Source organism: Myxocyprinus asiaticus, chromosome 16 (assembly GCF_019703515.2).
Source record: "Myxocyprinus asiaticus isolate MX2 ecotype Aquarium Trade chromosome 16, UBuf_Myxa_2, whole genome shotgun sequence".
Taxonomy (NCBI): Eukaryota; Metazoa; Chordata; class Actinopteri; order Cypriniformes; family Catostomidae; genus Myxocyprinus; species Myxocyprinus asiaticus.
The window spans coordinates 14267895-14289364 of NC_059359.1; the positions used below are offsets into that span (position 1 = coordinate 14267895).

The following is a 21470-nucleotide window of genomic DNA, read 5'->3' on the forward strand; positions in this document are numbered from 1 at the left end:
ATTGTAAGTGCATCACTGTTACTGCGATTTTTGCTTTTCAAAATTAGTCGAAATAATTTTCTAGGTTAATCAACACTGTGCTACAACTGCTGTCGATATAACCAGAACTTTCTTTTAAAAGATCGGCTAATATAAACATGTCAATCCCCCTCAAGTAATTCTTTGGACAGCCAGGCTGGTGTAAATCATGGCAATTAAAGAAAAACTTTTTTCCTTTTTCACCAGACCATATCACTAAAGTGTCTTAATAAAAACCAACAGACCTTTCTTTGTGCAACTGTATTGTTACAAATCAAAGCACAACAAAAAGTTAAAAATTACAAGATACAAACAACACAACGTCATTATATTTGATCACAAAATCAAGAGCTGGACTAATTAACTAAAACAAAATTCATTAAAACAAAATATATAAAAGAAAAAATAAAAAGGGGGCAGAGTGAGTGCTTTGCTCTAAAATATTTTGGCTTTAAAAAGTGAAATGACAGATACTTAAAGATGAGTAAACAATCACATACAAACAAAGCCAAGGTGCAAAAATCTGTTGGCAACATTTATAATCAAGTTAACTGAGATATTGAGGTCTCTGGCTGAGATGAAATCTTCTTTGTTTTCTCTACACTGTCTACCAAAAATGAAAAGTGATTCTACAGCAACGCTGGGCAACTCCTTACTAAAAATACAGTAAAACATTGAATTTCTAAACCAAAACTGACAGTGTTCTTAAGTGTTCACTATGCATGTTTTTTTATACCAAAATATATGATATATCCTAACAAATTACAAAAAACAAGTAAATAACAGTTTGGGATCTTAAAAATAAAACATCACAATTACAAGCAAACATCTGTTTGTCAACATGCAGAATTCAGCCCAACACAAACTTAAAGTACAGAGTAAAGTATACGAGGTATGCAAGTCTGTGTGCACAATGGTGCTGTGTGATTACTGGAAACAGAGCATGTGTTCATGCTAGTCTGAGGTGGAGCTCGACGTGTGAAAGTGAGACAAAATGTGATGTTTAAATGGCAAAGGGCAGTGACTTTATATCCGGTGTTCAAAGTCTCAACTTGGATAAACAGTTAATAGCTACTGGAGGTGAAGTTCAAGAACAAACCCTTTTTCTAATACTTGAGGGTTAATCTTTACCGCTAAAAAAGCCATCCTGCTGCGTTTGTTAATGCAATTATCAGACGTGCTGGCATTAAGAACTAAAAAGAAAAAGAAAAAAATCTCTAAGGGATAGTTCACCCAAAAATGAAAATTCTGTCATGTACTCATCCTCATGTTTTTTTCATGTTAGGGACTGAAAGCCTCAGACACCATTCACATTCATTGCATCTTTTTTCCATACAATGAAAGTGAGGCTGTCAGTACCTCACATTTATCCTCCACAGAATAAAGAAAGTTGTACAGACTTGAAATTACACTTGGAATGAGGGTGTTAATCATAACAGAATTTTCATTTTTGGATGAACTATAATGGCACAATAATTTTATACTATATATATATATATATATATATATAAACACCTGCCTAATATTGTGTAGGCCCCCCTCGTGCCACCAAAACAGCGCAAACCCTGAGATGGTATTCTTCTCACCACAATTGTACAGAGCGGTTATCTGAGTTACCGTAGACTCTGGAGAATGGCCAGACTGGTTCAAACTGACATTGACCTCTCTCATCAACAAGGCGTTTCTGTCCACAGAACTGCCGCTCACTGGATGTTTTTTGTTTTTTGGCACCATTCTGAGTAAATTCTAGAGATTGTTGTGTGTGAAAATCCCAGGAGATCAGCAGTTACAGAAATACTCAAACCAGCCCACCTGGCACCAACAATCATCCATGCCATTATCTAATCAGCCAATCGTGTGGCAGCAGTGCAGTGCATAAAACCATTCAGATACAGGTCGGGAGTTTCAGTTAATGTTCACATCAACCATCAGAATGGGGAAAAAATTTGATCTCACTGATTTGGACCGTGGCATGATTTTTGGTACCAGAGGAACTGGTTTGAGTATTTCTGTAACTGCTGATCTCCTGGGATTTTTCTAGAATTTACTCCGACTGGCCAGACTGGTTCGAACTGACAAAGTCTACGGTAACTCAGATAACCGCTCTGTACAAATGTGGTGAGAAGAATATAATCTCAGAATGCTATTCTGAGATGCAGGTTGGCGCCGTTTTGGTGGCACGAGGAGGACCTACACAATAGATTAGGCAGGTGGTTTTAATGTTGTGGCTGATCGGTGTATATCTACTATACACATACTGGAGAGGAATTGGATCATATGCTAAACAACAACTTTTTTTGTGCAACTGTTAATGGCAAGCAGTTAGAGACACTGTAATGCTATAGGTGAAAATTTATTTCCATTACAAAAGAAAAGCAAACACACATTTGCGCACACCCATATCAATGACAGACTATGACAAACATGCCAGTTATACATGTAGGAAGGCAGTCAAATAGTCCCCTGTTTTACCGTGATAAGAGCCTTTCCTCTTCTACAACAAGCACTGCCAGTGTCTAAACACAGTCAAATGCACATTACACACACACACTTTTTTCCACGCATTCTCATACATTCTGGTCCAAATCTACTAAATAAGTCTTTGGGGGGGGCAAATGTTTCCTCTGAAAAGAGGATCCATAACATAAAAAACCCTGCAGAGGTGACATCCATGTTGGAAGCCACAGAAACATGTTCTGTTGATGTAAAGCCAGTATCTGTCTTCCATTCTGGTAAAGTGCTGCTAGCTGGACCAGTTCTGCTGAGGATCTTGGGGTAAAATCAATAAAGCCTGGGGAACAGATGATGGTCTGTGATCAAACTGACTGACTGTGAGATAGAATTAAAAGAATGAGGAAGGCGTGTGTGTGGTCATACTCACAGTAAAGAGGCTATAACAAGCTGTTTCGTCCATTCGCATGTGGCACTTTGGATCGCATTTGCTCCTGGATCGGGCCAGACTGCAAAAGAAAGGGACATAAGCAGGTTACTGCCATGGAAAAGGTGCATAATTACAAACACTACATCTTATGTCCATAAACAGAGGTGCCTGCCACTAACTTTAACAAAACCATAACTATTAGTTAAAGGGATAGTTCGCCCAAAAATGAAAATTCTCTCATCATTTACTCACTTTCATGCCATTCCAGATGTGTATGACTTTTTCTTCTGCTAAACACAAATGAACATTTTTAGAAGAATATTTCATCTCTGTAGGTCCTTATAATGCAAGTGAATGGTGACCAGAAATTTGAAGCTCCAAAAATCACATAAAGATTTTTTTTACTAAAAATCACTGCTTTCCCTTTCAGTTTCAGAATGTGACTTAAATATTGATCTGTTTCTCACCCACACCTATCATATCACTTCTGTAGATATGGATTAAACCACTGAAGTCGTATGCATTACTTTTATGCTGTCTTTATGTGATTTTTGGAGCTTGAAAGGTCTGGTCACCATTCACTTGCATTGTATGGATTTAAACTTTTTTTCTTTTATATATATATATATATATGTATATAATTAAAACAGAATTGGAAACGTTTTTACCATACCTACATAATTTATTTTTGCTATTTTTCAAATGACTTTTATGTATATATTTTAGGCTTTAGCCTTTTCCTAGACTTTCAAAAATAAACTATGAAAATCCATTATATATATAAAAAAAAAACTACATGTTTAAAACTGTGCTAATCTAAACAAAGAGTCAAATAAACAAACCATTGAAATATTTATCATTTAAAAATAATTTCTATCATTAAAAATAATAATAATAATAATAATAATAATAAATAACGACTTTCCCACAGTGATGTCATTTCTACCACACCAAACAATTGTAAACATAAAAAAAGTTAATGTACATGTTTACCAAGTTAACAAAAGTGTCAATGAAGAGCATAATATGAGACAGTGATGTTTAAAGACAACAAAGAAACCTTTCTTTTGAGCAGAGTGGTTTTATTGGGCTTGATTTCCAATCAAGCTGTAATTTTGCCCAAATTATGCAAAACTATTTTTTATTTGTGTGTACTTATGATACATTAAATGTTAACTATGACATTAGCCTTAGAGAGAAAAAAGAAGCAGACGTTTAAAAACATTAAATATGTAATTTCCATCACCATCATTATCACCACAGAATTCTATTGAACACAATACAGATTTTGAGATGGCACTATGGTGGGAATTTTCATGATTTTCAGAGAAAATGACATAAATCTCCTGTGATGCAAGTACATACAATGTTTGACATTGTTAGCAGACAAAGACTTTACAACAAGACTTTACTGAAATAACAGCGCTAAAAGTGTCCAAAGTTTTAGAAGAAACAACCATATTATATATTATACATTATAGTAATATAATTTTTATGAGCACACAAAATAAATGAAATGAAATTCCTTTTACACAATATTTGCTCAAAACAGGCCTAACAGGTACCGTTGTTGGCCAATGCAGATAGTCTGATTCTGGTCTATTATTATTATTATTATTATTATTATTATTATTATCATCACCATTTTTCCTTTTATTAATGCTGTATTGTGCATAAACATGACAGGAATAAAAAAAGTAGTGCTATTCACATACATTATAAGAATTGGAGCTGAAAAACTACATCTGTCATGGATGAACAAGCCTGTTGCACACACAGAGCTCGTCATTGTGACACACCCATTGTTACATCATATTTTGCAGCAACACTAAATCACACAGCAGAATGAGGAGGAAGCCCTTTCTCACTGGCTATTCAATACATAATTTCCCAGCACAACACAAAAAGAACCACAAGTGAAAATCTAGCGGGTCAATCACCTGTTTTAAATGCTCGGCACATCACATGGACATGAAAGGCTGATAATAACCAATACTGCTTATCGCTGGAAGTTTCAGCTATCTGTATTGTAAACAAGTCCAGACTTTGATAAAACTACTAAAGCCACCATTAAACACCATTTAAGAAATTTGTATTGTTTTCACTCAATACATTTTGAAAATGTCTCCTGAAACAATTTATCGCCGTGGCCACTTAAAAGTCAATAATTTAAGTGAAGTCAAACCCTTTCTGGCTTTCAATGACCACTGCAAATACCTTGACGAACAGTTCCTCATTTAAAGAGCTCTATTCTCTCTGACGGGCCACTTGCCAACATTCCTCTGAGCAAGTTGCAGTCTGCTTTTCATCAGCCCAGGTATTCAGTCCCACTCTCTTGAGCTGCAGGATTAGGTAACTCCAAATTATTTTATTTTTGACAACTCAACAGCCCAATGAGCACACAATTAACACATTACACAAGTCTCACTTCATTAACATGTTCTAGACATTCAGCACATTTAGTTCATTTAAGAAGCAAAACAGCAGGTTCATGATTTAGATTAGATGTAAATAATAATCTACTTTGCTACAGCAATCACAAAGCTGCATGATTCGCATCAGGGCATCAATGCATCGCTCAGCGTCAAATGGTTTCACAGGGTAACTCCGTCACTCTTACTCACCACTTTGGAGGGTGTTGTTTTCAGGGTTTTAAAAATACTGTGAATGTCAGGTGACTAGGGCCGCTCTATTTAACACACCCATCCGTGGGAGGTGAATGAAATGTGGTTTCAAGCGACCACTGCAGCGAACACACGAGCGTGCTCGAGAGACAGTGCAAGAGCTCTGGGACAGCGCAAAGCAGAACTTACCCGAGCCAGTCGAACTTCACGATATCGTGGTGGAGATCACAAAACTTATGTGACCCATTTGAATTCTAAAGAGAATGTTCTACTTTAAAGTGCTTAATGGATAGTAAAATCTCTCAAATGGCTAGACAGCCCCGACATTATAAACAACACTAATGAGGTAAAGAGGAGAGACAAATACACATTATTATTTTTTTCAAATACACATCATCCTTACTAAAATGTTTTTTTTTACTGCAGTTATATTCATATTAAAAATATTATGGCAAATCTATTAAGACTTTATTTTTATAACAACTGTGAAAGTTTCAGTTAAAGGTTGTCTTTATGCTATTAGTTTTTTTTCATAATAGTTTATTTTATAGAAAGACTACAGTGATGTGAAAAAGTATTTGCCCCTTCCTGATTTCTTCTATTTGTGTATTTTTCATACTAAATTGTTTTAGATCTTCAAACGAGATATAACATAAAACAAAGGCAATCTAAGTGAACACAAAACACAGTTTTCAAATATCTATCTATCTATCTATCTCTCTCTCTCTCTCTCTCTCTATATATATATATATATACACATATATATATATATAAGTTATCCAACACTTTTATCACCCATGTGAAAAACGAACTGCCCCCTTAAACTTAATAGCTTGTTGTGCCACCATTAGCAGCAGCAACTGCAACCAAAACGCTTCTGATAACTAAAGATCAGTCTTTCACAATGCTGTGGTGGAATTTTGGCCCACTCTTCTTTGCAAAACTGCTTTAGTTCAGCCACATTGGAGGGTTTTCAAACATGAACTGCCTAGTTTAAGGTCCTGCCACAACATCTCAATCGGGTTCAAGTCAGGACTTTGACTAGGCCACTCAAAAACTTTAATTTAGCTTCTTTTGAGCCATTCAGAGGTGGACTTACCCCTATGCTTTGGATCATTATCTTGCTGCATCATCCAGTTGCGCTTGAGCTTCAACTCACGGACTGATGATTGGACGTTCTCCTTTAGGATTTTCTGGTAGAGAGCAGAATTCATGTTTCCCTCAATTGTTGCAAGTCGCCCTGGCCCTGAAGCACCAAAGCATCCCCACAGCATCACACTACCACCACCATGCTTGACCGTAGGTATGATGTTCTTTTTGTGGAATTCTGTGTTTGATTTACGCAATATGTAACGGGACACCGTCTTCCAACAGTTCCACTTTCGACTCATCAGTCCATAGAACATTCTCCTAACTGGTTTGAGCATCATCAAGGTGTGTTTTGGCAAAATTCAGACAAGCCTTAATGTTCTGCATTTGCAGTGATTTTCGCCTTGCCACTCTTCCATGGATGCCATTTTTGGCCAGTGTCTTTCTGATAGTGGAGTCATTAACAGTGACCTTTATTGATACGAGAGAGGCCTGCAGTTCCTTGGATGTTGTCCTTGGCTTTTTTGTGACTTCCTGGATGAGTCGACGCTGTGCTCTTGGTGGAATTTTGAAAGGTCGGCCATTTCTGGGAAGGTTCACTACTGTGCCAAGTTTTATCCGTTTGGAGAAAATGGCTCTCACTGTGGTTCTTTGGAGTCCCAGAGCCTTTGAAAAAGCTTTGTAACCCTTCCCAGACTGCTGTATTTCAATCACCTTTTTCCTCATAATTTCTGGAATTTCTTTCATCCTTTACATAGTGTGCTACTGGGTGAGACCTTTTAGCCAACTTCATGCTGCTGAAAAAGTTCTATTTAGGTGTTGATTTGATTGAACAGGGCTGGCAGTAATCAGGCCTGGGTGTGTCTAGTCCAGCTGAACCCCATTATGAATGCAGTTTCATAGATTTGGGGATTTAGTAACTAAGGGGGCAAATATTTTATCACACAGGCCCAGCTGGTATTGGATAACTTTTTGCTTAAATAAATAACATGTAATAACTGTATTTTGTGATTACTCAGAATGCCTTTGTTTTTTTTTGTTTTTATAATATGGTATGCGATATACTCAAAAACAGAAGAAATCAGGATAGGGGCAAATACTTTTACACACCACTGTATCTACATTAACCTAACCACAGTAATGAGGAGCCATCCATAGTCTTAATTGTGGTTAAGGTTTTATCATTACAAATGCCACTGTTAAACAATAATAGAACAATAGTAAACTTTCATAAAAGCAAGTACAATTTAGAATGAAGGGTTTTAAAACTTCCATGAGTTATGGACAAATTATTTATTTATTTATTTTATTCATTTATTTGTCAGGGACCATGCACAAAAAACATTAATCTCACAAGAGAAGAGATGCTTTGCACCAGATTTAGCTACTACCTAATTTCCATCTGCAATTGACAAAGTTTCCCTCCTGTTCTATCCTACTCCTGTTCTAACTTGCCTTCAGATATTCTAAAGGTGACTTATATAATTAGGCTTTTGTCCTGCAAAACTAATTTCATTCTTGTTCAAATTATATGTCCAAACAAATGCATGCAGTTCCAGTCTCCAGTTACTTTATGTGGTAATCCCAACCCATCCTACTCTTCGGAATGGCATACCAACCCTAACCCTAACTGCTTCTGTCATATGTATGGCAGAAATAGTAAAAGTAGTATCACACAAACTCAAGAGTTTGTCTAAAACTCCAGCCTGATGACCCTACTGTCTCAGCTCGTATCTCTGCCTGCCTCTCAGACATTTCGACATGGATGAAGGAACGACACCTTAAGTTCAACCTTGCCAAGACAGAATTCCTTGTGATCCCAGCCAACCCATCTGTTGACCACAACCTCACTTTTCATCTTGATTCAACTACACTAACACCAACTAGAACAGCCCGGAACCTGGGAGTGGTGGTAGATGGCCAGCTTAACTTCATTGCACACATCTCATCAACCGCCCAGTCTTGCAGATTTGCGCTTTACAACATCAGGATAATCAGACCTTTCCTGTCTGAATATGCTACACAGCTCCTGGTCCAAGCTCTGGTCATTTCAAGACTGGACTACTGCAATGCTCTGTTGGCTGGCCTTCCAGCTAACACAATTAAGCCACTGCAGATGGTCCAGAATGCAGCAGCGCATCTGGCCTTCAATCAGCCAAAAAGGGCTCAAGTCACCCCACTCTTGATTTCACTCCACTGGCTACCTGTAGCTGCATGGTTTTGACTCTGGCTTTCAGGACAGCCAATGGAACCGCACCCTCTTCAGTTCACTTCTTCAGGTGAATGCTCCAACTCGCTCTCTGCAGTCTATGAACGAGCAATGCCTGGTGGTCCCATCACAAAGAGGCTCAAAGTCTATTTCACGATCGTTCACTTTCCATATGTGCAGATATCAGAACATATAATGCAGAAAACAATGCTTTAGAATTGGTGTCATAATGTAGTTTGTCCAGCAGAGCGTGCTCCGACTCCATTGTTTACAGAGCTGACTCTGAACTGACAGTGGTTCTGCAGACGGGGCGGTGTTAAGCGGAGCGGAGTTAGGGATGGGAAGATCAGATAATTTTACTGACTTGAATCTTTGAGTCTTGTTCAGCAAAATGAACGAATCTTTATTCAAGTCATTTTGTTCATTTGAGCAGAATTAAATTAAAATGTTAAATTTTCAATAGCTAAATCTCCCCCCAACACGTCTACTTACACAAACTTTGATTAAAGTCCCAATGAGGAAAAATTGATAATGCAGCTAAGGAAAATTATGAGAAACAGAAATGATTAGTTCACCTCTGGAATCTTCTTGTCCGAGTCGTTCGTTCTTTTGTCATGTAACAGCCGTATGTGCATAGCGTATACGGCTGTCACATGACAAAAGAACGAACAACTCAGACCAGAAGACTCGAGAGGTGAACTAGTCATTTCTGTTTCCTGTGTGAGCAATGCATAGCGTATACGGCTGTCACGTGACAAAAGAACGAACGACTCGGACCAAAAGAGTTGAAAGGTGAACTAATCATTTCTGTTTCCTGTACAGCGCCTATGCGGTTTTCACGAAACAAACGAACGGAGGTTGAGCAATGCACATGCACAAAATGAAATAATCACTCTCTGAGACTACTCGTTCTTCTGAGTTACATAAAAGATTTGTTCAAAATGAACGAATCGTTCATGAACGACCCATCACTATGCAGAGTTGGTTTGTCAGTGCAGTCAGTAATGTAGCAGATTGAAAAGTAAGCAGAGCATCTACTGCAGCTCAGCAGACAACAGTTTGGTGGTGGATTGTGTCTGTTAAGTGCTGATTTCACGCTACATTGTTACCTAGTTGGTGAGACACAATGCTGGAAAGTAAATAAACAACGTCTTTTACTCTCCGTGACATCGAGCTTATAACTAACTAGCTAATCACCTAGCTACTTTCATAGCTTGTCAGCTGAGTGGAAGCTAATGAGTAAACATGTATTCACCAAACTGTTTTGTTCAGGATTCACAGTTTGGTACCCCCTTCAACCAAACAATTCCAGTCATTGCATTTATAAAATGTAATATTTAAAAGTCTGTTTTCCACTGTTGAAAGATTCCCCTGAACTTGTATAGCAGAATACGGTATAACACCGCTGCCGCTGTTTATCTCTTGATTCGGCAGGTGTAAATGCTTCTTGTTTTGCAACCTGCCTCTAAATGACTGGCAGTATTAAAATAGTCAGCATTTGACTGATACTAAACAGTAATACTGATGTTTATTTAGCTATTTATTTTTATTTTTATTTATTCTTTATTTGAATGGTAAGCATTTGACTGATACTAAACATACAGTACTGATGTATATTTAGCTATTCATTTTATTTGTATTTATTCTTTAATGGTCAGCAATTGACTTATACTAAACAGTACTGATGTTTATTTAGCTATTTATTGTATTTTTATTTATTCTTTATTTTCTCAGTTCATTTCTAGAATTTGTTGACAATGTATAATAATAATGTCAAATATTCTTTGATAAAAATATCTGTTTAAGAAAGCAGCCTTCTGAGTACCTTTGCATAGTCATATCGGTGCAAAATCGGTGAACAATCCACATAGAAAACATCTGTTTTCATTCCAGCTCAAAAATTAACTATATTGGCCACCATATCCCCCTCTGAAATCGGTATCAGTATCGGTCTCAAAAATCCCATATCGGTCGGGCTCTAATAATAATAAAAAAGTATAAACAGCAAAACAGTTTATACTATTTTTACTAATAATAACTTTATAAACAGTTTAATACTGTATAATGAAATACAAAATAAATAAAACTTAAACAGAAAAAAAGATTGTAGTTCAACATGTTCATTTGTGTGAATAATGCCCCGTACACACACGCAACAACAAAGTTCTCATTCATTGTCAATGAGAACTGGAGACTTCCGGCGACACGAGCGACAGTGACGGCTGCATCCGAAACCAGGAAAATGCTGCCTTCGGAGGTTGTATATAGAGGCAAGATGAAAATAAGGAGCTTTTCAAACTGTTCAGAGACCAGTTTCCTTAAGAGTTCCACTAATTCAAAACAGCTGTCAGTTAAGCCATTAACTGATTAGGCAGCAAGGAGCAAGTCAGCTCTCTATGTTTTCGGATGCAGCCGACCTCTGGCGACTAGATGTGGGCATGGCCAGCGACATGACAAAGTTGAGAAAAGTTTAACTTGATGCAAATGAGGACAACCAGTAGGAGTGAAGACTGTGTCAGTGGAGCTCACGTCACCCGTCTCTTTTGAGATAATGGAGTCGAGTGCAGGCAAGACCGAAAAGTTGTTAATGTTTCTGTGAGCAATTTCACTGTTCTATATGATTCGTCTGTGACCACATACATGGATATAATAAAATGTGTGGAAAAGAAATTGTCGGCAGTCTGAGTGAGTTTGATTTGTACATTGATAGTTCGTTTGTCTTATTAATGTTATGATGCAGTGAGCACTGCTGCAGTTCATATAAAAACACTCTTCCTGCAGAATGTGCATTTTTAGGGACAAGAAAACAGATTCCTTGTTAAATTAGAATGAAATCTTAGTTTTAAGAGCAAAATGCCTCATCTGTGATCATGTTTTCAAAAGACATGGCAAGATGTGCAGTCCACCAATAATGTTAGAGCAACAGCAGTAGAAACGCCCACTAGTGACTTCACAGTACAGATTAGCAACATCAAGCGATAAAGTTGCTGCATGTGTGTACAGGCTTAAGATTTAGATTTCTAGTTGGTAATATTAAGAATAATATAAACTGAATACATAGTTATGAACTAAGACTAACATAAAAAACATCTATAGATCATGTAACTTTAATTCATTATGATGAAAATGCTTTACATGAAACTGTGAAGTGTATTAACACTGAATGTCTAGAGCCCAAGGGCTTGGCAGCACAGAGAGACCATTCATTAGCAGAACTCCCACATACATGATATAGGCAGTTACACCAGAGACAACAGGAAATGTTTAAACGACTGTCAGGTGCAGTGGTCGTGTGACCGTGTAAAAGTGAAAGGGAAAGGGAGAAAGAATTGGGGATTTTGATGGGGATCATCAATGGGGATTTTAAAAAGATTTAGTAGTTGGTGTCAGTTGTTCTTGTAAATTCCAGTAACAGTAGCCCTGTTTGAGACAAACGTACAGTCAAGACTACAACCTTCACTGTACTAAAACACTGAAATATATCTTACCGGCTGCATGCCATCTGCCATTTCACCTGAGCCTATGTGTGTCAGATGGACGAAGTTTGTGGGTTCTCCGATCATGCTACGGTCAATTCTCCTCCATTTCTTTTTCTGTGAAGATTAAGCTTATATTAATGAGGGTACAGCATAAAGACCCAATGCACTGGATGGGAAAAATGGTAAACAGCATTATATACACCCCCATGAGTTGAAAACATAAGTATGACACTGCTAACTTTCAGCCAATCCTAAATCTAGTTCACAGACTTAGTAGCTTTAAGCCCAAAGTATACATCGGTCAGACGTGAATGCTAGGCATTCAAGGTTAGCATAGCAATGCATCATGCGCGGTCCCATAGACATTCTATGGGCGGTACACTGACGAGGAGACAAAAGGTTGTTTTTTTTAATGGATGTTAATGTAGGAGATGCTTCGGTCACACTTTATATTAGGTGGCCTTAACTACTATGTACAAATATTTAATACATACAAGACTATGAATTTATTGTGTAACTACATGTTGTTCTGCAACATTCCCACATTTGTTGCTACTGAGGTTGAGGTACGGGTTGGTTTAGGAGTAAGGGTAGGGTTAGGGTTAGAATAATGGGTTAGAGTTAGGTTTTGGGGTAAGCGTTAGTTTGGGTTTAGAGGTAAAGTTAACAGTGTAACTACAAATGTAATTAAATGCAAGTACTTTAAATGTAATTACAATGCAACTACATGTATGTACATAATAAGTACATTGTATCAAATGGTTAAGTACAGATTAGTTAAGGCCACCTAACATAAAGTGGGTCCGATTTTTCTAACAGCATGTACTCTGAACGCGCAGTATGCACCTGGAATAATCTGCACTATTTAGTGTGTCCACAAGGTGGCAACACTCACAATTGAGCCATTGCTGTCACAAAGAAGTGCTAGAAAATAGCCGCTTAATATCAGGAGACAAATGTGGAAACAACAACAGTGGATGTGCATGTCACGAGCGCATGTGTGAGGAGGTCAGGAGATACCTGCATTTGTATAACTCGAGTCTGAAGGAATTTAAAGACGTTTTGTTGAGTCTAAACTCTTCAAGATAAATAGTCCAGTATCTCATAGCAGTCATAGCATGCATGCGTTAACGGCCTGTGTATGCGCGGACAGTCAAATGAAGTATACTTTGAAAGGCAAGCGTTTGACTGTACTCAGACACGAAGAATTGCGTCAAAACCGAAGAATACTTTGGGCTTTTAAAGCACTACTATTCTGTGTGTGAACAATTCTTTATATCCATTGTTAATTTTGGTTTTGTATTGCTGTTTTATGCATATGATGATCTATGCACCTGGCTGCTATTGCACTAATTTTCCCTCATAGTATTAATGAAAGCATCTATCCATCTTGGCACACTCAATGTCACCTTGAAGATGTGAAATTCCCAAGAGTGTGATCCACATTTCCCCGAACTCCCATATTTCCCAGACCTTGACTATGTGGTAGAGTTACTGAAAGATTATATAAATAAATCTAAACAGTACCTAAATAAACAACCAGAATATTTTTGATGAGATCATGTTGCCTTAGTAAGGGAGTTGGCATACTTGCCATTACTTGTCTGCAAACAGTGAATGAAGCACATTTAGCATAATAACAGCATAACATGCAATGCACTGCATTAGTCTCAACAATTATATACCTTTACACTAAGTAATTCTCTATACTGAGATCTTTCATCCTAAAGCTACATCTACACCTTCTAAATGAAAAATGAGTATATTACGTAACTCCAAACATACCACAAAGGTGTTTATTTTCGGAATCTTTGTATATTCAATGGCCCATGTCACAGTAAAATGACAGCACATGCTTGAGTCCTTATCACCTTCTCTGATGTAAAGCAACAGTTAATCTAAACCCTAATCATTTTTATCTAAAATGGCTCATGTGCTGGGAAGCAACATTTGTTACTACAGATGCCCACTGCTGTCTGGCCTCTCCCCCAACCCAACAAGAGAACAAACAAGAACCTAAAAATAAAAAAGAGGAAGGAGGGAGGAAAAGAATGAGCCCTCCCAGCTCAGAGGAGCCAGCTTCCCTTCAGAACTCCCTGTCATTGTTACAGGAGCCCATGGTAAACCTGGGTCAGTCATCATTGGCTCAAAACCACAATCCAGATAAAAACAAACCTGCTCACAAAGAGCCACATAATTTTTCAAATATGCAAGCAATTTTAGAAATATAAACATGATTGTTACATGATTGTTTCTACATGCAGGACAAAAGTAGTTACATTTAAAAATGACATTTATGTCACCATTTATTCACCTTGATGTTGTTCCAAACCTGTATGATTTTCTTTCTTCCATAGAACACAGAAGTTTAGCAGAATGCCTAAGCTTGCTCTTCTATACAAAATCAAAGCAGACAGTGTCTAGATGATGCCATCATCAAAAAAGGACCAAAAATTTCCATAAATAGTAGTCAATATGACTCATGTGCTTTATTCCAAGTGTTCTGAAGCAATACAATAACTTTTCACTTTTCATAATTCATCTTTGATTAACATTCAGTGTCCCAGTCGACTGAAATGCATGCAAGCAGCAGTGACTACGTTTACATGGACATCAGTAAGCGGCTTATTGTGAGAAATCGGCGTATTGCGAAAAAGTAGCGTTCTGGTTTACATGCACTGTATAAGCGGAGTATGCTTTACTCCCTAATACATGTGGCTTGGTCAGTAATCAGCTTTCTACACAGCAACGTCATTTCCCCATGACGCTTGTGTAAATAACAAACATGGTATCCGAGGAAGACTTTACGAGTTGTTGCTTTGTTTGTAACCTTAAATTTCTATCGACCTGCAGTGGAATTACATTACAATACTGGGGTTTTCCGCTTACGTAAAACTCCGGGATTCCCCCCAATATACGGGTGCATATACTGTATGCAAGCGTGAGGGACAGTCTATATTTTATATTGGTGTGTATAAATGGGTATAGTTTATAGTGTATATGCTTTTCTGTACTCCCAGAAATGTTGAATTCTTTCTCTTTGTTGACTTGTTGTCAGGCTCCATCCTATGACCCTTGTTATCCGGTCTGTTCACGTACACGCACGCTCCTCAAAAATCTGTTAAAATGGCGCTTATGTGTTTACATGGCCACATTAAGCCATGATCTCTGTGAGAAACCTGGGTGTGTTAAACCGCTTTCTCTTAATCCCTTAAACAGCGTAAGGAAATTTGCGTTCTTGTTTACATAATGTTTCAGAACACCACTTACTGCAAAAACCCTGGAATAAACTGTTTCATTTTTTAAGTGCATGTAAACGTGGTCAATGACTTTTGATGTCTTTGAGGTCAAACCTGGTGTGGCACCTAAATTAAATTTGCACTAGCACGAAAAATATTTAAGAGCTATAGCAGAAGGAATAATTTCTTGGCGAATAACAACTTAAATTTTGGTCTGCTATCGTATTGCTTCAAAGGGGTTGGAACAATTCATATAGAGTTCTTTTATGGCATTTTCGGTCCTTTTTGTAGCTTGGAGGACTGTGGACTTTGGTCACTATATGCTTTCATCGTACGAAAATGAGCAGTGTCAACATTTTGCTGAACATTTTGAAGACTTCAAGTAAGTCTTAGGGGTTTGCAGCAACATGTGGATGAGTTATTTTGACAGATTCATTTTTGGGTGAACCAACCCTTTATGATTGAATATGATACATTTTCAAATGAGATTCATTAGCTTACTGACACACAAAGTCCTGGAGTCCAAGGCTACCACTAACTCTACACATTTACCCGTGGAGCTTCCTATGACAGATCATTCTTTGTACATCTGTGTTTCACGTCTGGCTTTGCTCCCAAAACACATCTGCCCTCCTGACAAACTCCTTAGGATATCTGGGTCACATTCACATCAGCTGAAAGGTTTCTTTTCTGTCTTAAACTGCCGAACCAGCGTGAGTCACTCTTCACGTGATTAGCGCACACTAAACTCCCATAAGGGCCAAATGACTGAGCCATGGGGTAATTGATGAAATTAGTCCAGATATTGACCAAAAGGGAGCCCAGTACCCGTGATACATGCTAATTCTCACAAGCCAACCATTGCTGTGCAAAAACAGTTTACATTCAAATGTTTTGTTTGTATTGTCTCACTAAGAACTAAATAAACTATAACTCTATCAGACAAATCTAGAACATTGATTCCCAACATGGGTATGTGTAATTAAGCAGGTTCCGGGGGTACTTGGACTATTCTGATTTTGCTTTACTAAACGTAGTGTACAAAATGGAAATAACCTTGAACCTGTACATAAGACATAAAAAAAGTTGGAAAATACTGATCCAAATGAGACACTTACCGGAGGAGGTTTGGCTACCACACAGCAGCCGATCTTATGCCAGAATGCACTCATCTCCGGCATGCACCGGTTCGAATCCCCGCTCTCTCTCGCCACCCTGTAGGCCGTTTAGAGACGAGATGGAGAGAGAATCTAATCCTCAGTACTTAGTGATATAAGCCTTGGCTCATCCAAAAACCTCTGTCCTGATCACTAACAGATTCCTTGTTTGTGTCTTTGTCGTAATTATATACAAGTCCCCTTATTCCAACAGCTATATTATTATCCAGTTGATTGTGTTGTTTATGTGAGGCTCTGCTGTTTCATTAGAATCTGTCGAATAAAATATAAAAGAGAAAGATAGATTTTAGTGAAGCATACATGAATCTGTCGTACATGCATACATTCATTTTCCAATATACAAAACAAAAACTGACACAGACTACAACTAAACAAATCCTTGATTTTTTAAATGAGAAACTGTCATCATGTACAGTCAGGGAAAAAATTAATATTTAAAGAGCCCATATTATGCTCATTTACAGGTTCATAATTTTATTATGGGGGTCTACTAGAATACGTTTACATGCTTTAATGTTCAAAAAACATAATTTTTCACATACTGTACATTGCTGCAGCACCTCTTTTCACCCTCTGTCTGAAATGCTCTGTTTTAGCTCCTGTCTCTTTAAAGCCCCCCTTTCCAAACAGCCCAGACTGCTCTGATTGGTCAGCTGGCCCAGTCTGTTGTGATTGGTCAACCGCTTAGAGTGTGTGTCGGAAACGTAACCCCTCTTACCATAACCGAGTTTCAGCTCCTGAGGCTTCCCGAGCAGCTGTAAACACTATTGTATCTACGGTAACAATGCCGTTGGTTTTGCCGTACCAGTTTGAGCATGAGTCCGATAATGAAAGTTTGGAAGAACAAGCTGATCTACTCGAACCACCTTCGCAAGCACGACTTGAGCAGAACCTTTCACAGTGCTACATTTTTATTTTGTAGCTCTCTTACATTTCAGATGTGATGTTATAACTGTGTAATTTCTCTACATCACGGTAACAACAGTAGTGTAACTCGGGACCAAGTACACTGTTGATTATTGTGAACCAACAAAGCTTCAAGTAAAAGACACGAAGTACATCTAAGTTACTAATCTTTTACTGGAATGGGTGTAGCCAAACTTTTGTCGCCAGAGTTATGAACGGAGAACAGAGGCTTACTCCACAGGCTTATTACCGGGGGTATTAGAGAGTTAGTGAGCAAGTTAGCCGTGGACTACCGTGGATAGCGGCCGTAACATTACAGCTTGTAATTATAAGTAAACCTCCTCACTTTACCACTGATAAAGACTCTTGAGATCGACAATCTCATTTTTTTGGTTGTACTGCTGAGGAGTAGTGGTAAAAATTAATTTTAACCACTGATTCTTCAATTCGTCTGCCTTTGGAAGTCGATACAAAGGGGTTTTGCTTTCGCAGTGAAGAAAACAGTGTCTTCTCGACATGGCAACAACACTACCCAACTCATCCTGGCCTCGGCTAAAACTACCTTTGTTTGAGGGTGGGCCAAAGTAGCCCTTAGGTGGAAATTATGCAAATGTCTTACATAGTGACATAGCTATGACACGGAAGTAATGGCAGGACTGCAAACCAGGCGCTTCAGGCAGTTCAGAAGCAGTGTTTTCTGTGGGAGAGAGTAACTCCCTTTGGTGTGGACTTTGTAATTTGTAACTTTGTTGACCTTTTACATGCAAAAACAGCTATATTACACACTAAAGGAAAGGTAAAATCCCAAAATGCATAGTAGGGCCTCTTTAAATGAAGCAAAGAAAGTTTTGCAGTACCATGGTACTGTTATGTTATCAGATGGTAATACCATGGTCCTTATAGACAGGGCTGGGGAGTAACGGAATACAAGTAACGGGATTACGTATTTAAAATACCAAATATAAGTAAACTTTATTCCACTACAGTTCCAATTTAAATCATTGGTAATCAGAATACAGTTACATTCAAAAAGTATTTTGATTATTGAAGAGATTACTTTGCATTTTATTGTCATTTGTTTCATTTAATATTTAGTCCTTTCAGATGGAAAACATTTATACATATAAATGATGCGATACAAAGTGCGTTTGAACAGCGGCGAAACACTTTCTTATGATGTGTTACCTTCATACGAGCAGACAGAGAAGTAAGTTTGGAGCAGAAGAAATAGAAATAAACCTTGCGTAAATTGTCAGCTTTACGCTAAGCTAAAATGCTATTTCTAGCCATTTTACATGCACATTACCAGGCACGATCATAATTTTTTTATCAAGAAATTTCACGTTGGATTATAATTAATTTTTTTCTAGTAAGACCTTTGATATTAGGGCAAAATCTTATTCTTGTTAATAATTTTTTTATTTTTTTCCTGTAAAAATATTTTTAAAAAAAATCATTAAAACAAGATCAGTTTGATTTATCTTGTTTTAGAATCAACACTGCATAAGATATTCAGAGAATGTATTTTTAACATGTTTATTTTGTCTTACTGTACTGGCAGAGTTTTTATAGTCAAAACAAGTGAAAAAATCTACCAGTGCTGAAGAAGTAATCCAAAGTATTTAGAATACGTTACTGACCTTGAGTAATCTAACAGAAATATGTTACAAATTACATTTTACAGCATGTGTTCTGTAATCTGTAGTGGAATACATTTAAAAAGTAACTCTCCCAACCCTTCTTAAAGATTACCATAGTCATGTACCATGATATTTACATAGTACACCAAATGGCTTCATGACATGGTATTGTCATGGCGCCATGTCCAAAAAAAAAAAAAAAAAAAAAAAAAACATGGTAATTTTTGTGAAAGAAAAGAAAAGACAAGTATAAATGTCAACGTAGTGAACGGTCTACTTAGCATTTTGAACATAACAGGCAGCTTATCTAAGTCTTTTTACACAATATTGGGAGTTTACAAGAATTCACTAATATAACTGTTACAGCCAAGACAGTAATGCATGTAATCCATGAAAAATCAACGTAATGATGAAGCAATAGACACATAGCATGTTATATCCCATCATATTAGTCATATTTCCCTAACCCTAACCAGTAAAAATACAGTTTATAAACTTCACAAACAAAACACCTCAGCTGTAAGCAGTAAACCCCAACAGCTCGGAGTAAGTTTTAATGATAAAACACAAGTGTGTGAAAGTTAATATAAGTATTTGAAATGATTTTTTCCCTCCCATCGACTTGTTTAAACATGAAGACCAGTACATCGATGATGTTGTCAGGGAGTCTTTCGGCTAATCTCGCTTGTCTCACATTTCTTTACTGGCAGTGTATTTTATTCAAATTGAACAATAGCTAAAAGTTTAGCAAAAAAAAAAAAAAAACTCGCTCGATACCAGCCATGTTAGCGACTCAAATGAATTGATAAAGTTTAACCGAGACTCGGAAAAGTTTCCTTTTCTTATATAAATATACACAAAAATACGTTACCTTCAATGTAAAATAGAGTCCCGGGCTGAAAGAGAGGAATGAATCGTCTCTTTTATGGAGAGAGCTGAGAGTGTAAATGACTTGCTGTTTCCCAAATCACCGAGGTGTGGTTGAAATTTCCCCCCTTAATATGAGGAAATACTACAATCTCTCCAAACCAGAGATCACCAGCGCCACCAACGGGCTATATTTAAATTCAAGATTTAACTAGAAGAGTAACTTAAGCTTTACATTTCCAAGGCATTAGTAACATTATACATACACATTTAACCATATATATATATATATATATATATATATATATATATATATATTCACCCATACAGTGTGTGTGTGTGTGTACATACACGGTTGGTGCAGCTATTATTACGAGAACTCTCCATAGACATAATGATTTTTATACAGTACAAAATCCCCTAACCTTAACCCTTCCCCTAAACCTAACCCTCACAAAAAACATTTTTACATTTTCAATAAAACATCGTTTAATATGTTTTTTAAGCGGGACGTAAAGGTCATGAAATGTCCTCATAAACACATTTATAGCATAATACCCTTGTAATTACCAGTTTGTAACCTAAAAAAATGTCCTCGCTGGAACAGTCACTGGATCTGCTCCAGCATACCTAAAATCATTCTGCAGAGCGTTCCCATCTGAAGTCTGTGGTCGGCTAAGGAACGGCGCCTTGTTGTACCAACACAAAGAGGCACCAAAACACTTTCCCGGACTTTCGGTTTCATCGTACCACATTGGTGGAATGACCTTCCCAACTCCATCCGTGAAGCTGACTCACTTTCTATCTTCAAAAAACGACTAAAAACACATCTTTTCCATGAGCACTTAACCAGTAACAAAAAAAAAAAAAAAAAAAAAAAAAAAAAAATTCTTGTTGCACTTTAATCTGTCTTGAATACTACTATTCTGATGCTAGTGAAACTTTGTAATATGGCACTTTTCGTACCACTGTCTCCTTAAGATGATTTGCTTATAATGTATTCCTCTTGTGCAAGTCGCTTTGGATAAAAGAGTCTGCCAAATGAATAAATGTAAATGAAAACATAGTACATGAGGGCATTTTTACTTTTGTGCTGTATACAGTATTATACAATATATGTAATATACTGCTCTATAAAACCACATTATGCATTTTACTAGTTGCTGTGTTCATAAGAAAAATAGCAAAAGCTGGAGTAAATCAGATTATTTGATAATAATGGACAGGACCGGTATGCATGTTAATTTCCTCCAACTTGATATTACTCTGTGATTTTCCATTTAAATTTCTCCCTTCTATTGCTGAACTTTAAAATTAGACTTCCACTTGGACTATGTATG

At 37.3% G+C, this 21470-nt stretch overlaps 1 protein-coding gene across 1 annotated transcript; it reads right to left on the reverse strand.

Moving 5' to 3' along the window:
• Positions 1-264: 264 nt before the first annotated feature.
• Positions 265-20253, reverse strand: LOC127454010 (CDC42 small effector protein 1-like). Its single transcript, XM_051720913.1, has 5 exons — positions 20135-20253; positions 16658-16969; positions 12310-12414; positions 2900-2978; positions 265-2809 (listed from the first exon to the last, which is right to left on the reverse strand). The coding sequence occupies exons 2-4, from the start codon at positions 16718-16720 to the stop codon at positions 2910-2912; spliced, it is 237 nt and encodes a 78-aa protein (XP_051576873.1). The 5' UTR covers positions 16721-16969; positions 20135-20253; the 3' UTR covers positions 265-2809; positions 2900-2909.
• Positions 20254-21470: the final 1217 nt, after the last annotated feature.

Coding starts and splice junctions, on each gene's coding strand:
- LOC127454010 (XM_051720913.1), bottom strand. CDS start 16,720: ATGCCGGAGATGAGTGCATTCTGGCATAAGATCGGCTGCTGTGTGGTA. Junction 12,415..16,657: donor TGGTAGCCAAACCTCCTCCG/GTAAGTGTCTCA, acceptor TAATCTTCACAG/AAAAAGAAATGGAGGAGAAT. Junction 2,979..12,309: donor TGGCAGATGGCATGCAGCCG/GTAAGATATATT, acceptor TTTCTTTTGCAG/TCTGGCCCGATCCAGGAGCA.